Source organism: Acyrthosiphon pisum, chromosome A1 (assembly GCF_005508785.2).
Source record: "Acyrthosiphon pisum isolate AL4f chromosome A1, pea_aphid_22Mar2018_4r6ur, whole genome shotgun sequence".
Lineage (NCBI taxonomy): Eukaryota > Metazoa > Arthropoda > Insecta > Hemiptera > Aphididae > Acyrthosiphon > Acyrthosiphon pisum.
In genome coordinates, this window is record NC_042494.1 from 84,473,030 (window position 1) to 84,495,344 (window position 22,315).

General features: G+C 29.3%; 1 protein-coding gene across 1 annotated transcript; it reads left to right on the top strand.

Annotated features, from left to right (window-relative positions):
- Positions 1-6,492: 6,492 nt before the first annotated feature.
- On the top strand, positions 6,493-20,616 carry LOC100164060 (CG17218-like). The gene is given in 3 exon segments (NM_001162709.1): positions 6,493-6,713; positions 6,815-6,964; positions 19,869-20,616. Coding segments are annotated over 3 exon segments (435 nt in total). The 5' UTR covers positions 6,493-6,643; the 3' UTR covers positions 20,084-20,616.
- The last annotated feature ends 1,699 nt before the right edge of the window (positions 20,617-22,315 follow it).

A 22,315-nucleotide genomic window follows, 5' to 3' on the forward strand; every position in this document is an offset into this window, starting at 1 on the left:
GAATAACTTATTGCTCGTGTTACCAATTGTAGCATGTTACAATTGTACCCATTGTTCCCCTACATAGTATACCTACATTTTTTACCCTCGAAATTATAAGCTATTTTCATTATTTTTATGGACACGTAGTCTGATTAATGATTCGTTATACTCAGTCAATCGGTCGTTTTTTATGCATAATTTGTACCTACCTACCTATATATTTTATTCCAATTTAGCTCACTTTTAACGATATTTAACATGCAGATATTTTGAGGTTTTTGAGTGATTATATTCTTGATTATTAACAATAACTTAATTAAGCACTTATAAGGCTATTTTTTCTATAAAGCGCGTCTCTCTTCGAAGTAACACACATTGCTCAAAATGATCATGCGTTGTGGAAATGCCAAGGTTTTCTTAATTGATGTTTTAACATCTAGGTAGTTACAATATTAGGTATGTCAGGTATGACTAGCGTACACTGAAATTTCCAATAATATATAATAATACTGTATGTGTTAAGTTATACAAGAATGTGTATCTAATTTGTTTGTGCCGAGCAGTGGCGTAGCCAGGAATTTTGTATGAGGGAGGGGCAAGTATACAAATACAATATGACTTTTATTTACACTTTTTATTTTTTTATTAATCTCGATAAAATTCTAAGGTCATGATTAATGGGGGGCTATAGCCCCCCTTATCTACCCCCCTGGATACGCCACTGGTGCCAAGCATAGTTTTATAGGTATTTAGACAGTTTGATTTGAAATTATGGGATCAATATAATATATCTTTGACCTTTTTAATAGTTTTTACACTTAACTGAGAAAAAATTTTACATGTGCGTCACTTTAGATGTCGTTCGACGAAGGTATTTTTTGTCGTCCTGAGATTTCGTTATTATGCCACTCCGTATACTGTGAACAATTACTAACTTCTTCGGGAGAATATAAAATTAAACTTTAAAGCGACTATTATAATAACTTTAATAAGAGTTGATTAATTTCCGTCAGTATATGCATTAAGCATTAACTACCTATTCAAATTTATGTTTTCCGAAGACACGTTTCTACCCTAAATAAAATCAACCAATGATTTATTTATCTTCACCTTTCGTGAGAAAATATGATAAGTGTGTTTTTACTTTTTCTATACTCTGCTCAAGTTAAGAAACGAAGTCGGCGACCAGTTTTCGTCAAGCCACAGTCAAGCATATTCGTTTGTCAACCTCACCCAGTCAATTATCTGTATACCTGCCGTGTAGTATTGCTACATCCCTGCGCACAAGTACGTTTCTTAACTTGAACAGAGTATAGAAATGGACTACTGAGTACTGGTGTATCACTTAGTGATTCAATAATCGAAGGGTGTACCTATAAATAAGTCATTTTAAGTTGTAACTTGTTCGAAATTGATAATCCGTAGCATAATATTATGTTTAATATAATAATATAATATACCTATATTTAAATTTTTAAATATCTTATTCTGTTACCTACCTTATACTCGTATTATTTTAATTTGAACATATTGTATAATAAGATAAGATTAAAATTGTACCAACTACCTACATATACAATTATCAATTTAAATTAAGCACATTCTTTTGAATTAAAATTTAAGCACGTTTTTTGTTAAATAGGTATATGATGCACAATATATAACATTTTTTAAATTAATATTGGATAACTTGTATTACCTACAAGAGCAAATGAAATTCGCGATAAAATATTTTGGGGACGATTAAATATAAATAATTACTTTTAAATATTAATATTACAATTTTATCAATTTGAATGCACATTTTAATTTTGTCACTATTTGAATATTCGATTGCAAGTGTTCTTGGAGTATGTAGTTTTGTAACACTTTCTGGACTAAAATTGGAAATATAACAGTACAGAATATTAATTTGTTTTTAAATGTTATTTCAAAATATGTGATATAAGAAGGGCAAGGGTTATTCAAATTCTTGATTACCAGTCTACTTAAGAATACTGTTGCGGCGAGGCGTACACTAGGGGATGCAGTGGTATCGACTGACTCCCTCGAGAAAATGAGGTTTATATCCAGAAAATTGAAAAGCATTAATTATTACCTGTTTAAACGATATTTATAGTATTTTTATATGTAAACAAAAACACCTCAAATTAAGAGTTATATAATTATACATTAAGTACCTACTTAAACTCAGATTTAATTGGTGGGTTGGGTGGGTACCTAATACCTATAGAGATCAATATTTTCCACACTCTTGTGAAAAACGTGGTATGCGCCATTGCAGCGAAGCATATTATTTACTTTTGTTGATTTTACAAGTATGTACTTAAGTATTTTTATAAAATCACATTGGTATAATAATTATATTACAAAATATTATATACAATTAGGTTGTTTCTAAAGTTATAGATACCTATGGTTATTACTAAGTTTTATACTTATAATTACGCATTATAAAAAAGGTACTAACAATTTAAAATTTTTTTAACTTGTTTTCACGTATTGTTAGATCATGTAGACATGTAGTGTTTTTAATAGTTTATTTATAATTCTCCTCTTTATTGCTGCAGTTTAATTCAAACCCAACACGTGATACTGTGGTCAATAGCGGAAGGACAATGCATAAATTAATGTGACTGTGGTCAAGGACTTTAAAACCATGTCTGCGTAACATCTGAAAACTAAATAAAAAAAATATGGAAAATTACTTTTAGATAAACAATGTAATAATATTGTGTGGTGTATCTATGTGATTGTTCTATTGGCTAATGGATTTAAATAAATAGTTGTAATAGCCAATAGGTATAGGCATATAGTCAATTCGTTGTAGACTTGTAGTTATATCTAATTTATGAAAGATCATAGATTCATGCTCAATGTTTTAGAGCACATTTAAATAATATGTTGTGGCATAAATATACTTCTGTATAGTCTTAGTAGGCACATAATAATGGTCATATGAGTGTCATGATTGAACAGTTAATACAGTGAAACATATAATACTGGACACTCTCGGTCACTGAAATTTTGTCTGCTATTTAGATGTTGTCCGTTAGGTGTGGTTTCACTGTATTTGTTATATTTACCTATATAACTAATTTTTTGTTTTCATTCTAGGAAGAAACGTATGTGCTTGGTTTTGAAATGGTTAGGTATTTATTTCATTTTTTAAATATATCTGTTTGCGTATATTTAGAGTTTAGGATTAAAGTGTGCTAAAAATATTTAATAAGCATGTACCATGGTATATACTTAGATATGCAATGTCAAAGATAACAATTTCATATTTTTGTGTATGGAAGAGGTCCTTATAAATGTTTTTTCATCAATACAAATTAGCTTAAACCATTCTATCAGTTGTCTGTAAACCATATTTTATTATATTAACAAATTTTAGATCTTTTAGAATGTTTTTTTATATATTTGTATCAATAATTCTTTAATACTTATGCAAATATAAAAAATCCACACAAACAAAATTACGACCAAATCGGGTTTAATAACCATTATAATATTATGTAGGTATTCTTAAATCATTAACTAAGACGCAAGCACAACAAAGATCAAATAATTTTTTTTCCTAAAAAAAAATCACAACTCATGTCCGGTGTTCGGAAAACTAGGCTTCTGGAGATGTGTGAAAACGTGACAGTAATAAATAAAAAATAAAAAAAATATTTGTCATGGATCACCAGTCACATCCTAGTCATCACGTCCGACAACCAAACAGGACAAGGAGAAGAAAAAGCAATTGAAACAATGAACCAATCAAGGAACCACACCAGATTGTCTCTTTTCGGCTCATTTTAAATAAGTTGAAGATTTTTAAATAACAACAATGCTTTTTCAGCTATATCTCGTTTAGATATCCACTATCCTGTATTCATCTATGACCATATAGGCATGCATATAAATAATTAGGTTTATATATGCGTATTTATATTTACGAGCGTTTAGAAATGATCCAATGGATAATATTTAAATTTTAAGTGAACACAGTTGACACAATCCTGCAGATATAGTTTTGAGCATTTTCTAAATAAGTAAATATTTTAAATCCACAAAGGTACCTACTACCTATGATACGTGTACCTATACTGTATAATTTTACGTATACATAAATAGATTACCAATTTTTCAGAAACTATCTTCTCACAGTTCTCAGGATGATATTATATAGACAAGGCACACAGACTGACACGGATCAACAATAAACTAATACATACATCGGTTTTATATGATTGTTAGACAATTAAACAGTTTGTGGTGGCCGGTGGACTGAAAATAATATCAATAATAAGTATAAAAGTATTTTTATAGTTATCATATTATTATTTATTTTAATCTTACATTTTTAAAACCTGATTATTATGAAAACATTTGATTGTTTTTTTTTTCATTATATACACGAGGCATACGAGTACACGATATTCAGCCAGGACTTCGTTGACTACATTTTTAAAGTTTATCGATTACAGATTAAAATATTGCTAACCTGAACCGTTTCATCTCTTATAAATACAATTAATGATCACTCGTCGATGATTTTGAATTTCTGGCTGTATTCTGGTACACTAACCAGTGACCGTAAAGTGCGGTGTAAACATTTGTTTCCTTCAATGATGTAAACACCCGTTAATTTGCATGTCTTGTTCACTCATATAGATGAATACTAAATAATATATATAAACTCTCTAGACATAATTAAAAGTATGCTAATAGAAATTAAATGGGTTTTATCATTCGAAAGACGCACCTCTAGGATCCGGTAGCTTATTCACGATTGGGTTCAATTGGGCAGGGTCAATAGTTATTAAGGTTATGTATATATAATATCTATCTATATATATATATATACACCTATAATAGCCCGTATTCCCCTTATAATACTATCATAATATCTATTCTGCGCGTTGACGACACATAAGTGTTGCTCACACGAATTATTTTATACTTACAATCATAATTATTATTATTACGGTGTAAATCTAAAGTATCGCGGACCGGAGATAATCACCGTATATGTGAAGTTGATGGAACTCTCTATTAACGATTAACCCCTCCCGCTTGTACCTATATATTGTCCATATATAGGGGTAGCCGCAGCCAGCTGATCGTACCGTCTGCGTTTGTATCATGAATTACAAATTACGATATAAGCAGCGTGTACCTCTATATATCTATCGCGGCTCTATCAAGTCGTATCTTTCATTTCTTATATTAATAATACGGACGAGGAGAAAACAAGCAAGGCTGTGTAGTTTTTTCTCTCTTCGTGTTATTGTATAGGTTAAACACAATATATAGTTTTAAAGTCTATAGGCAGAATAGGCTAAAGAAAATAAATACATTTATAAAATTTGACACTACTCATATCGCATATACAATACATTTTTAACGTGTTTGTATCATTCTGAATTTTTCTAAAAATTAGTCCAAGTAGTAGGTATCAAAAGTATTATGATGTTCTGTGTATTGTGTCAAAAGAACACGACGTTTGGAACGGGTTTTCTTTGCTTGGAAAATCGCATATATTTGTAACATGTTAAGCAATGGCTCCGGGATAGTCTGAGTACAGCGTTTTTGGAGAACCATTCATTGAAGTTTTTCTGTCTGTATGTAGAAGTACTTGTACTTACCGCATTGTTAATGAGTTGTTTTTTTTTTATTATTATTAATTTTTTAAATTATATATTATATTATATTTTCTCTATGGCTTTATTTTCATATCATGTTATGTAGGTGCATATGTATCGACGTATCGTAAGTACATTTTCAACATCGTTATTATTTAAAAATAGTAAATACTATATTTCCACGAGAAAATTAGGTGGTTATGCATACACGAATTCGACACGTCACTTTACGTGGTTTGGTTAGTTTATCGTGGACGTCTGCCGGCTATTCCTCATTAAACAGGTATATAATATACTACAAAGTCCAAACTGTACCTAAGTAAACCTGCAGCCATTACACGCAAATATAGATACGAGAATATACCATTATACCCAATGCATGTATTATAGCCTTTATTGGTACAGATCGGTGGCATCGTTGGCATTGGGTAGTTATAAGACTGCAATGTCAATTGTACCGCGGCAGTGTGGCACTGACACTTAAGTGTAAGAAGTGGTCAAAGAGATCGTGGTCGTTCAATACAATAAATAATAATTGTATATATAGGCCGCACACGTGTTGAATAACGGGCTTCACTGGAACACTTTTAGTTCAGCGAAAAAACGCAATTGAGCCATAATATGCGTACCTATATATTGTATACCTATAAATTATAATGTAGTATCTATGTCGCGTACATATATATTATGTAGTGTAAATGTGTAATGCATAACACGGTACGCACAATATTATTAATATATATAAACGACGACCGAGGGGGGCGTCGAGCAACAGTGCGGTTCTAAAATAGTGGTGGGGGTAGGGGAGCAAGAGAGCTTTCCACCGTACGCTCCTGATGGTCGGTATAGTCGTTTGCGATCCCGTCCGGCGAACAGTCTTGCACAGTGCTCCGAAGTGTGGCCTATTCTCAACATTAATTGTCCAAAAATTCTGAATAAAACACACTTTTTTTTACGTTCTCCAGGAATATTATAGTATACCGTCTGGTCTTATAATTTCTATTAATCCATTACCATATACAATAATGATCCGTTGTCAGATGTACGCGATGGTTGTCTTCGCATTCGGGTGTCTCGTCTTGTTACCGGACTACGGTAAGTCGCTAATTTGATCACGATTAACAATCTGTCGTCCGGCTGCAGTTGGCCATAATATTACCTATAAATATTTATCGTTTTGACCGTGTTATACTCAGGCAAAGCAATCAACTGTTGGGTGTGCTCCACGGACACGGACCAACGTTGCAACGACCCGATGAACATGACCAAAGGTGCAATCGAGGACTGTAGCAGAGCACCGCATTCAGCTTTCTTACAGCCCGTGTGCAAGAAACAAAAACAAAGAGGTACGCGTCCACATACGATAATGTATACCTACTATGGGATTTTTGTAGACATAAGCACGCTATAGATAGCGCATTGGTGTTTTCATAAAGCGAGGTGGACAATAATTAAGCTATAAAATCAGGTCACTCCGGCAATAATGAATAAAGGTCTCACTCAGACGTAATTCAATCCAATTCGATTTCACATACTCACTTCGTGGCACTATTGTTTGGTCCTACGCAGACGTTCGCCACATAATATTTAAAACAATAATTTAAATAGCTCGTTTTGACTGGTATATTATGTACAAGGTACCTATATACATGATTTAATTTAATTGTTTTTTTCTAGTACAGTATTTTTAATGCCTAGCATAAATAGTATGATTTTATTATTTTTATATTATATGCATGTAACCCCTCAAATATAAAAGTAAATCATTAGGAAAAAAAAATAAATACTATTTTTGGTGGGAAATGTAGATACCTACGATATAATGTGAATTGGAATACAAATATTAAATCGGTGTGTTTGTTTGTATGATGTTACATTATTTAGATAAACCTATTTTAAAGTTTTAAACATTAGTATAGTTTATTTAATTAAATAGGTATTATTCGACGTGCTTTCCGTAACTTCGTGCCTCTAACACAATAAACAATATATTGTGTAGAATAAAATAAAATAAATAATGGACGGTATATTGTCATACGAAATATCAACACCATATTTTACCTATTTGCATGTATTTTAAGTACGGAAAAATATAATATTCTGAAAAAGATGATATGATTTAAGAAGTATAGGTATTATAACCATATAGGTTAGAACAGCAGCTCAAATCATATATGTATATATAATATAATACAAATATTTACATTTAAAAAATACACATATTTTCTAAATTACTTACCTATACATTTTAGGGAGTTTAAAATAAGCAAATATCCAACTATATTTGTGTTTTACAGGCGTACTTTTTCTTAAACTGAGAGTTAAACAACGACAATACAAAAAAAATACAATATAAATTATGTATGAAATAATTACGATATATTATTATAATATGATTAAAACTGAACTAAAACATAACTATAATATTATGTAGGTACAGTAGAAATCGATAGTTGTTTTCAGTGACATATCCAATGTAGTTGATCCTGACAAGTATTACATTACATAATATTATTATTATCGATAATTTGATAATGACGTCACCAATTAAATTGATCAAAGGTATCGGACGTTTGAATAACCAAATTTTACTGTACCTAGGTACTTAGATGTATCAGATTTATATAATATATATATAGTATATACGTATACTCCTATGAGTTATGTTCGTACTATTATAGCTGTATCTTTCAATCCTAATTATCAATCAATATTTATATAATAAGTCTTTATTAACTATTGTTTTTTTTTATCTACATACATAATTAAACAAATTGTGACACTGACGTTTAAATTTTTTAAATTAATGGATATATGAGATGGCCTATGCGTATTGGGGTGTTTTTTCATCTTCATTATGGTACCTCGTGTTTTTCGATGATTGAATTAAGACACAATGGACTGCATTTAATTGCCTGCTTAATTTTTATTAACCTTTTGGCCATTCTTGTAAGGAACGATGATTCACCGGAAATTCGTATTTGTCAGCCCGCCCGCAATGTTTTAATTGATATTTACATTTTCAATGGAAATTTTGAGATAATAGTTGTTTTGTTTAACTAAAATAACGGTTTTTACCGTTTTTAGGAATCACTCGATTAAATACAAATTCTAGGCTCGTTTACCGGAAATTGTTTTTACGTAGGTATTTGTTATTTACTATACGTTATACAAATACAATATTATATATGATGTGTTTACATTTTTCAGTAATGATTGAATCCGGGAGACAAAAAAATAATCGACAGGTGTGTTTAGTGTACGCACGACGTACCTACATACAGCGATACTGTACTATTCTAATAGAAAAAATAAACATAGAGATCGCCATCTAAACAAAATGGAGATACTGGCCCTCAGAGGTTTCACTCTCGTGTTTCAGGGGACACAAACCGTATTCTACCGTAACGTGATAGTATAAATGTATATAGTGGCGTTAGCAATTTCATTATATTAATTATTAACATATTATTTTGACAGATACTATATATAGGACTATGTATAGGAATAGTATAAGTTATATTGACCGTTTACTATTTATTATAATATTAAAATATTTGATTAGCATACATTTACGATAGGACTTTAATATTATATATATTAATGCTATATTATGGCGAATAAAGAATATTGAGCAAAATTTTGCTTATTTTTAAGACACATGATAACTATTAACTAGTTATTATTATGGTAATACGTAAATTACAAATAATAAATTAATTGCATATAATACAAATATAAATATATAATACTGTAAAACATATTGCAGCAATATTGAATCATTACTTCTAAGGCATTTGGCGTTGATATAATTTACATAAATAAATAATTTATAATAAATAGTTTATATGAAAAATAATAACATTTTTTAAGTTTATTAATTATTTATTTATGCATATATAAATGCCTTAGGAGTAATGATTCAATATTGCTGAAATATGTTTTACAGTATTTTATATTTATATTTGTATTATAGGAAATTAATTTATTATTTGTAATTTACGTATTACAAAAATAATAACTACCTACCTATATAGTTATTCATGTGTTTTAAAAATAAACACAATTTTGCGCAATATTCTTTATTCGCCATAATAAAGGGATATTCAAAATTTTATTACCAATGTTAATATTTTAATAATGCCTTAAATATATAATAATATGTTTATTTTATGGTTGGTTTAGGTTTGTGATGGCTATTGAGCTTTTATTTACCTATATTAAGGACTAAGGAGGTCTCGTTTTGTCCATAATATAGGTAATCGTAGGTCTAAAAATATTTTATATTTATTTAGAAAAGTAGTTTTTTTTTTTAATTTCCTAAAGGAAACAAATATTCATAGTTTATACTTACACACTAGAAAAAATATGTAAATAAGTCCTCACTTTGAATTTAGCCTATAATCTGTATAATTTACTTTATTTTTATCACAAAATGTACATCATTTACGCACAAATACATATTGACCATGATAGGAAATACCTACATTTTATTCTATAATATAATATAGCCAATAATGCATCAATACATATTATATTTGATTATGAAAAGGCCCTATTGACTATTGTAAATGTAGACTAATCAAATTTAATATTATAGTAAATAGAAAACGGTCAGTATAACTTATACTACCTATTCCTAAATATTGTAATCTGTCAAAATAATATGTTGATAATTGAAATAATTAAATTGTTAACGACATTATACATATTTTATATTCGGTAGGTACCACGTTAAGATGAAATTCGGTTTATGTTTAATTAATATTGCAGCATTATTGAATCATTACTTCTAAGGCGTTTATATTATATGCATTAATAAATAATTAATAAATAAATAAATAATATAAAAAATAATTCAATGTTTGGAGTTAATAGTTTTAGAGTTATTACCTACTCATTAGAGTATTTGATTGCCTAAATCATATTATTAAGTATACCTATAGGCAATGAATTATAGAAATAGATCAGTGTTGTAACTAAAATGTAATTTATATTAGGTTATCATTCATCGTAGTTAAAACATAGGTACCTATACTCTATAGTCTTTTTTTCACTCATATACGATTGCGTACGATATCATCTCTACTTGACCCTTAAATTAAATCTTCACGATTGCATACGAAAACGAGTGCTGCGTGCCAATGTTTCCAACATGTACATACTATTTAATACAATATTTTTAATATTCATATATAATTATATAAACATAGTAAATGTTGTGTTAATACGTTAAGTAAAAACTGTGATAATAATTATTAATTGAAATATTTTACACATATAATGAAATTCAATACAATCTATAGTTATAGACTATAGTAAACTAAAAAAAAATAAATATAATATAAAAAGTGTGATGATAAAATATATTAATCATAATAAAATAATTTTGAATTCTATAGAAAAAATATTATATATAACGATTCTGCAGCCCGACACATCAGGATATCCGATTAATATTCGACATCTTTATACTCTTATCGAAACGAATTGGGCTGGGAATAATTGTCATAATGACGTTTATCAAACTATCAAACCATCATAGCAATAATGATCAATGTTCATTATAAAATACATTGTTATACAAAAATTGAAAAATATTTTGACTTTTTTGGGTAATTTAAAAACATTTAACATTTAACATTTTCGATATTTGTTTCTTTAAATGTCGATAAAAAATTATTTTAAAACTTTGAAAATGTAATACACGTTTATTATTTGCAATTTAAAACATATCGAAAGTACATAGTCACAGTATCTTTTTATAAGCCTTTAAACTTAGAACATAGACGAAAATCGTCAAACTTAGAATAATTTGCAAATTATTTTGTAGGTAGGTAATTAAAAATTATTCATAAACCTTAAAAAAAGTTTACTGGAGAGTCAATTAAATTTTTTACGAGCGATTGAAGTTTACATTTTTACGATATTCACATGTAAATAAACAGTTTTTTTATTGAACGATTTCCTTATTTTGTTGTAATTCAATAACTAATAACCGCAAATATTTAAATGTTCACCAAATGTTAATTTTATCATTTTCTATACATGATAAATTTTTCAATTATATAATTATTCATTTATATAAGTATTACACAAATATTTAAATAAATTTGATAGGTACCAGCTACTTATATTATTTATTTATTCAAATGACCATCTCTACTTAGGAAAATTAGGTTTAGGTAATCAATTGGAAACTGTTTTTAATTCTTGTAATCAAGTAATCCTTGTAATATTTTTTTATCTATATCGTAAAATAATGTATTCTCAATTAAAATTATTAGGTAATGACATACTTAAACAAGTAATACCAAACTTAATTCATTACAAATAATAATAATTCAAAAATGTTTTAACTGACATTCCAAGTTTAAATTATTCACAAATTACAATGCCTGTTTCTACCTGTACGTTACCTATAAAAAAAAATACATTTAGGTAAAATTATAGGTAATTGCGATTTCCTATGTAATTAAGTCATAATAATATATAATTTCGACCTCTATATTATAAAATATACCTAGTAGGTACCTAATGTAATAAATAATAATCAATACTATACTAATAGTCAATACACACCGCAACGGTGAACGGTATATACGGACGATATAAAGATAGTATGTAGTATATAGAGCATTAATTATGATGACCGATGAGTTGTCATATTTAAATTAAAATGGCGTTTGTACACATTTGTTGGTACCTAAAGTAGTATGTTTTTATTATATGCTTTGTTATGAGCTGGTAGCTATACTCACAAAGTCAGAACTCCCGTTAAAATAATATACACCATTACACCAATATATGGTAATTATTGTACAATGGTTATTAATTATTATAGGAATAATATATTAATACCATACATTTATACTGAAAAATTAAAAAAATTATTAATTTATTTTACAATGACAATATTATAGGTACAATGATCATAATATAGCATTATTGACTGAACTATGACAAAAAAGTGCCGATAAATATTTTACAAATTATAATAAAAACTAAACCAAATATTTTCATCGGTTTATATTTTCTCTATTTTATAGAATAATAGTTGATAATAATATGGAAAGACTACTATATTATCACGACAGTGACAGCTGCAGCAGTATACGTATACAGTATACATATATATAATATGTATATATACATACAACATAGGTACCTTACTCGTATATTGCAACGGCACTGATTTTTTCGTCGCCAGCTTCAGTCTTTGAGTAATATGCGTCTTTAATCTATGTATAGGTACTATTATACTTGGACTTCCGTTTGATATCGATCGAGTTTATTCCGATTTAACACACCAATCGTTGGTTGCCAGCGCGTGAAATTCGTCGTTCCCATCGGCTAGACATTAAAACAGGTTGTCGGGGATTTATATTCTGTCTATAATACTATAATATTTTAGAAGTATATATTGTACAATAACGCGCATGATGATTAACTATTTAAAGACCTTATGGTTTCCAATTTTTGGCACTTTTTTTAAAAATTTTACGGAACAGCAAAAATCAAAATTAGTTTGTGTGCTTTAATTATTTTGGAACACGAGTCTAAAAGGCGGGTTACGCAACATCGATTTTTAAATTACAACTTTTTATTCAATCCACGTTGTCTAAAGTTATATAAATTATTCTAATCTGTACCATTCTATAGAATAAAAAACTATATGAAGATAAAAAAGTGTCCTTTAGTTGGAGATAGTTCGCGGCGTCAGGTAAATTATTTTTTAAGAGTATTATAGAATATAATACCGTAGTTACATTGGAATCAATAGTAGTTAAATGTCTTTTGCGTTGCTCAACGTTATATTTATTACATTAATACGAATTTAACTAATATTATGTACATTTTAAAAATCAAAACGATAAGTTCTTTCTCAAAAGTATTTACACTGATATACACCTATTTGTCAATTTATATACAGTTTGTTGGGTCCGAAATTGTAGTTACATTATAAGTTAGGTATATGATTACACTATTATACACTCAGTCGAATGGAAAAGTTAAAGCCGATGCCTGTACAGACTACAGTCTACATACTACATGGATAAATTGTATGTATAATAATAATAAATATTGTATGACATCCAGTTGGTACATAATATTAAATATTATAATAAATATTAATACAAATAATATGTACAATATAAATATATTTATGTATAATATTCGTACATTGACACGGGTGTGTCGTTCAAAACATTGCAGTTAATGTGAGGTGCATATACCGAGTAAGTGCAGTTAACGGTTATTATTTCGGTCCATTTCACCATTTCACCATTTTCCTGCTACAGCATCCGTTTCGGGACTAAATGTATAGGTATCGTTATTACAGGTACCATATTATATGCAAATATAAATGTGTATATACTTGAAGCGGCGGATACCGCTTTCGCCGCGGCCGATTTTTTTCCTGGTGTTTATAAACACCGTTATCGGTATGATTTTTCCCAAGAGGGTACATTATACGTGTATATAATACAATATATAGGCATAGGTATACTCAAAAGTATTTATGATTTTTTTACTCCGTTTCGCAATTCGCCGGTCGGTTTTTTTCCCTCCGTTCGTTTCGATTTGTATCGTTATTCCACCCGTGTAATATTATTATTACTATTTATTATTATTATTATTATTATTATTATTCGTTATTCCCGCGCGCGGCGTTTTCGTCGTCGAGCAAATCGATTCGTCTCGGGATTTACGGGGGCATCGAGTCGTTACGATTTCACGGTGATGAGTCGCCGCCGTCACCGCCGCTATTTCAAACCGGAGCAATTTCGCGCCTACGACCGTATACACCTACCCCAGGTTACCACGTTACCACCATCACGACTATAACTTATATACCACCCCGTTTATCTTACCACCATGACTATATACCTTACCGGTTACCACATCACGTCTATACCTACCAGCTACGTTTATAGTTGGTACATATTATATATGTATATAAGCACATGTACACGCGGTTTCGATTCACACGCTTCCCGAAGACTGATGTATATACCATCACGACCACTATTATAAGGCCAAATATAATTCACACCGTGAAACGATTCTCATCGACCGCGTGTAAAATCACGTCACAACAGTTAACTATGCGCTTGTAAGTGGTAAGTCATAGGTATACCTACGTTATTATTTTCATCGATATTATTATATTTCACATTTTTATTATTCCATCCCAGGTGGGTTTCGAAAACGCGACGTGGCATAATTTGTGGGTAACGGGTGTAACATAAATACATAATATTATATAACTTGAACAAAAATCAATTTTTATTTTCCACCCCCCAAAACGGTTTGTCATCGAAATCGTGTTCATGTCTATATCAATAGGTAAACTATAACCTGCATTGTTTTACATATACCTAGTGACTGATATGATACCCATAACACATACACAAACACGAGATATTATATCATAATATAGTAGGTACTATATGATATTATTGTTCTATGATTATAACAATGTTCAATATATTTATAAATTTAACTGGTTATTGATATTAAATTATTATTCCATACGTGATTTATCTCTATGGCTACGTAATTTATTAATGGTTATTAATTATTGTTATAATGTGTATCATGTCGAGACCACAATAAGCCGCGTGTAAAACACTTAAGATCTCGGTCACTTATTAGACGTGCATCGGTAACACGTGCACTTTTAAGATTTAAGTACACTGATGACTGATGGTGAATAAAAAAAAAACCAGTAAACAATATTGTAACTATTGCTCATTCGATAAATCTCGAGTCTCGATATATTGTATGATCGTCGGAGAAGACTTTAACGAGTATCTCGTCTTCGTCCTTGGACAGTTGAACTATATAGTATCGCAGCTAGTCCATCGCTGAGAAATAAGATACATTATCCTATGGATGAGTATACATCGTATTTTGTTATTTTCACATTCAAGCATTCGGATACAGTAGCATAGGTATACAATAGAAATACGAATACCTACAACATGCTACAGGTATTTTTATGTTTAATATTTTGATATTTACTATACAACTATAATAGTTTTTATTTTAATCATCTATAACATATGACTATTACAAGTAACGAAGTCGAAGCAAGTAAACAACTATTCTGATATTACCACTGTTTTAACTAAACCGAAATTCCAACTAATGGCATTAATTTAAATTTATTATTCTTACAATGATGAATCAGATGTATTTTCAATATAAATTCATATTCCTCTGCTGACATGGCTGAAGGTTAGGGATATAAAAGAACCTGCTGTTCATTAGGAAAATACTGATTAAACTATTAAAGAGTTTACTCAAACCATCCAGAAACACTGGACTATAAAGTCTAATGTCTATAATATAGTAATATAGCTATCACAGCTATCGGCTATATTATTTACATACTCTACCTCGATATTATAACTTATAAACAAGCTAACCATAATTTATATTATAGTATTAAATTAATTATTTACGATGTTATAGGAAACAAAAAAAGTTCAAAATGATCCTATATCTGTAATATCTAGTACATTATTATTGTTGATTCATAATATATCAACGAAGCGCTGCGCTGATTCGTCTGGCTATTATTATAAATAGGTAATTATAGAAGAAATAAGAAGTATGTAAAACGGTGGTTTTTAAGTAGCCTATATATAAAGAAGGTTTTCCATTTTCTTCATGGCACATTATTATATTGGTTGGCTTTCTCCATAATATTGGTTGGATGGTTAAAAAAGTGGATTGATATCTGTTACAAATTTATAAAATTACCGAATATATTTAGAATCATTATCAATTATTTTACATCATGAATATATATTTCCGTTAAAGTATACGGTGTAAAAAGAAAGCACAATGAATAAACGAAATGCCTTTGCAGTTTATAGAGTAAAATAAATTGTTTTGTTTTTAATTTTCGTACTTTTTGGTTTTTATTATTACCTCCGTATTAGATGATTACAACGAAAACCGATATTTTTTTGTGTACTATATATTATTTTTTTATCATTTAAATAATTGTGCCATAAAATGTAACTAAAATATCTACAAATTTTGTTTAAAATGTTGTTCTTTATAAATTAGACAACGTTTTTAGGAGTATTTTAAACACACAATTATGCAAATAAAAAACAAATTAATTTATTGCCCTAATATATTAGGTTATAACCTAACCTAACCTAACGTCTTGATCAATCTCATAAAATTATTTGACTGGGGTCCATATTATAATGAATCATAGTTCGTACACCCAACACTCCCATTGTGCCTCTTGCTATGTCTTGTAAATAATTCAATATTTCGATTCATAACAAGGATGGTGACCTGAGTACCTGATGGTATTATTAAATTAATTTTATAATCTAGGTATATAATCTATATAAGTACCAACTACAACATTCGTTATTATCAGGGCTCGGAAGTTATAGCACTAAAAAACTTTTAGCGCTTAAATATGTACATAAAAACATTAATATAAGCGCTATAAATAGCACTAAAAATTGAAAAATATGCAAAATAAAATTTTCAACAAATTTTTTTAAACATGAAATTTAGCATTTCAAACATACTCAACCGTACAAACAAATCGCCACTTCCGTTATTCAATATTTCCCTAGCCCGCAACAGCAATAACAACGACATTTTCAAAGTAAACAAATTGTTTAACTCAATTGTGAAATTCGAGCATCCAATAAGGCCACTTGGTCCTCCCCAATGTCACTCTTGTCAAATGTATGGACATACACGCAATTATTGCCACCAACCTCCACGTTGCGTGAAATGTGGGTTAAGCCACTTCACCGAAGATTGCTCTAAAACACGGGAAGAACCCGTTAAATGCGCCAACTGTAACGGTAACCACACGGCCAACTACAAAGGTTGTCAAATTTTTAAAAATTTACTAAAGCGCACCATTTACAAAGTCGCTCACAAAGCTGACAAAGTTGAAAAACCGAAAAAACACCCCTGCCCACCATCTGCTGTACCTGCTGCACCACAAATCTTCAACGACCCCAGTTACAACTCAAATCAAAAACCGACATCTTATGCCAAAGCCACAGTCAATCAACCTCTCCACATCATCAACAAATTTATTGAAGACTTAAAATGTATTTTAAACCCTCTTCTATTGGCTCTTACTTCCCTAATTAACAAAATTACACTTCCCATTTCGTCCACTCCATGACATCCCTCATCCCAAGTTAGAGGGTACCCACACTGGTGGGCCTCCCTCCTCAAGCCATTCATGTTATTATTGTTTCTTATCGCACATATACTTATTATGTCTACGATGATATAGATTGTATATTTTCTTCTAAAAATAAAAAAAAAAAAAAAAAACATGAAATTTAAGATATATTCAATTTTACAGATTTTTTTAAATATGATTTATGAAGTATCCGATTTTTTTAATTTTATAGATTTTTAATGATGTTCATAAATCATAGATGAGTTAATAAAGTTTGTTTTACTATGATAACTTATTATAAACACTTGCTATAACTAAATACCTACGTTTTGTTTTTAAACAATAATACATTTTGTTGTATAATATTTTGGTGCCTATACTAATATAATTATATAGATAGGTACATTAAATTGAATATTTTATGAGAAACATGATAGCATCAAGGTGACACTAATATTGTAGAATGTACCTATATAGGTACTATATGTCCATATAGTTTTTTATAATATATTATATACACCTATTTCGCAAGAAATAAAAACCAAGAATTATGGAAATTAATAATAGTACACACAGCTCGGTTAGGCTATACTTGTCTCGCATCGCCAATTCTAGCGCAAACCACTAAACCAGTTTTATTGTATAATATACTTATTAATTATTATACATTTTAAACCAATCGTCTGATTTTAAAAACGGTTATGAGCAGAACTCGGGTGACATCTCACGATAAAATATATACTTATCTATGGATTATCGGTGTTTGGAAGGAACGAGTTCCAAAAGGAACGGATTCCTGGAACGAATTCGTTTTTTAAAGAACGGCACGATGAACGAATTCCTTTTTATAAAAAAAGAACGAGAAAATGAACTAGTTCTTTTTTTTAAGGAAAAATAACAAAATTGTTCGTTCCTTTCTAGTTCCAATAATTTACAGTGTAAATTTTACACAGATAAGTATGTAAAAATTGAAATTAAGATATATTTTTTTAATGTGTATAATGTATATTCTTAATAATAAGTGATTGTTATCGAGTATCGACGTTAAGACAAATCGACATACGTTAGCCAAAAATTTAATTTTGAAGAAAATATCAAAATATATAATAATATATTGCATAAACATATAAAATATGTACCTACTTGTAGTTATATATTATTATAAATACAAATTAAAGAAGTATAATACGAAAAAAAAACATTAATGATTAAATAAGAATTTTTATTTTATTTGGAACTAAAAAAGGAACTCGTTCATTTTCCAAAGGAACGACAAGGGAACGAATTCTTTTTTTTTAAAGGAACAAGGAACAGAACAAATTCCTTTTTATAAGGAACTTGCCAAACACTGCGGATTATATATATGTATGTTTGAGAATAATGATAAAAGTAGGTACTATTTCAGATTACTATAGTCTATACTCTACAGTATACTCATTATCAGTATACTTCCTTAGATCAGCGTACGTCTTTTTTACGGAAAGTCGTAATATTCTAAATACATTTAAGTAGGTAGGTTATACTATCATAGTAAGTATTGTATTGTGCATACACACAACTATACAAGTAGGTATACCCATCTACCTATCTTTAAAAATTACTATTTGAATTTTCTAAAAAAATATATTAACTCTTTAATTTAACTATAAGTACGCTTATATATTAAAATAAGCAATTATTACTTTGATTTTTTCGCTCGTCAGGCCTGCCTTTATCTATATGGAATAGATTATCGAAAACAAATAAGACGATCGAATGACTTTAACTATATGTTATTCGAAGGGTATAATAATATAATATAGGTCGTGTTAACTTATTATTCACCAATTGATAACACGTTAAAATATTCTGAAAATCACTTATAAATTATAATATTATATTTTAACCTATATAACTCAGTTTCAACGAGTTTGACACCGTGTGCGGTAAATGTGTGTGCTATATACTTTTTTAAAAATATAATATGTGGACTACTTCGGGTAATATTGTATAATTATAATAATAACTAATCAATAATAATTGTTATAGAATAAAATTGATGTTTGTCATGTGAATTGCAGTGAACGGCGAGCTGCTGATAATCCGGTCGTGCGCTTGGGCGTCGGACAGTCGGAGCGACGACGGCCCATGCGCCATAAACACTCCAGCCAACATACGCATCGAACACTGCAGCACATGCGACCAGGACCTTTGCAACGGCGCAGTGGTCATCGGAGGTTGCACCGTGTTCCTGACCATGGTGTTGGCGGTTGCGGTCCATCTCGCTACCTATTAACGCGGTAACACCCCTCCTAATGATTTTTTTTCTTCTCTGAAACACGCCCTTTTCCGCCCCAACAAAACACAGTCATGTCTACGAAAATCACGTAGGTACCTTTATGACACACATTTATATAGGTATATATAATATATACTGTTTGTTCAACTATATAATATATATTTTATACATTTTATACCTAACAATAATTTTTATTTATTCTAAGACACATTTTACACTTCAACATAAAGCTATTACATACACCAAACGCGGCAAGTCATAACACATTTATATATATTTTTATGTATATAAAATATATTAGGTACATTTTACGTGTGTATGATTTCTTCGATATTAAATACCTCTCTTTTTATAATTATTGTACCTATATATAAAGTTAAGGAAAGTATATAGGTAATTATGTTTAATTTTAATAATATAATTTTAATTATAATATTATTTTGATTGATATACCTAATATATCTCAACTACCAACCTATCGATAAGAAATTGTAAATGGTTATTAAGAATTACATTTTTATGATTATTTATCATTATAAACTTATCTTCTACTTCCTTTCCTATTCACTCACAATTATATGGGGTCGCCCACCCTTGTCTTACATATTCACAGGGCTCTGTACCCCACATTATAAATTTATAACTAGGTAACTATTATTTAAATGTTTGTTTTGTTATTTAATGTGATTTATTAATATTAATTAAAAATCTAAGTACCATCTACTTTTTTTTATGCAATATAGGATTACTTAAGTATTTTATATGATTATTTACAATAATACCTAATTAATAAATAGAACCTACTCAGTAAGTTATTAGAATATTAGGATAAGCGAACTGTTTTCGTATTTAAAAAAGTAGGTAGGTACCTATTAATACCTATATTACAATTTTCTTTTGTTCTTGAATAAAATTATCTATACACAATATTATTAAAGGTATTAGGTACTTTTAATTTACAATATATATTAAATACAATGTACTTCAATATTTGTACCTACCTAATAATAATGATAAATATTAAATAATAAAATAATCAGGTTATAGGTACTTACCTACTTATACTCTATTTTTGATTTGATTTAATATTTTATAGGAATGGACCATTTCCTTCCAAACGGGTTTTGGTTATTATTTTAAATTGTATCATTGTGTTAAACCACGTGTTTTTTTATATTGTTACGTACGATAGGGAAAGTGTAACCGACTTTAAACGTCTTGTTGTAATAATAATAAGACAATTATGTTTTGGCTACGGTAAAATAATTGCTGTTTAAACTTGCTTTTCGTTTTTTTTTTAATTTTTATTATTTAAATATAAGTATACATACTGGTATTTTTTATATATATATATATATTATTTCGTTCACGTCTTCCCAGTTCGGGTAAATTCGTTGTGCAAATTTTTATCAGTTATCCGTCCAAAAAATAAGCGCGTGGATCTCTTGCTGTTTTGAGCATTAGGTCAACGACATTACATTTTGTATAAAATATAGTGTACAAAATAGAAATTTTATATTTTCAATAAAATATTATTATTATCAATATTTGAGATTAAATAGATGCTGCATGAGATTTATATTTTATCAGCGATAGTAATCGTTACCTATAACCATTATTGTTTTAAAATTAGTGACATCAATATAATGTAGGTATATAACACCTATGTGGCTATGTCCTATACCTACATGTATTGTATTTTTTATTGATTCATATAATATTTTATGCGTGCAGGTGTATAAATTAGTGTATAAATAAAATACCTATATATTTTATGATTTTTTTTTTTTATTTATTAATTGACCCACAGCAACTTAGGCCATTGGGTGGTTTTTAACTTTGTGGGAATGTACTGTAGGTTTGAACACGTTTACACAGTTTGGCAGATTTTTTGTGGGCACCCGTAGGTATCTGCTATGCCCGCGGCACTTCTCTCCGGGCACCGTGACTTGCCTGAAGAAAAATGCCACCTGTGGCAGAGGTTTTGAACGACGCCTTAGTCCGGTCGGCCACTCCGTCCCTCATCTTATGAATTATTGTTGATATATTTGATAATGTAATATAATGTAATATATATTTGATAATGTAATACATACATATTTACATGTATTATGTATGATCATTTTATCAGTGGCGTATTTAGTATTTTTTGTAGGGGGACGGATGACAAGAATTTTAGCTAACAGATTACGATGTAAAAATTATAATATAATAATAGACATGTATTTA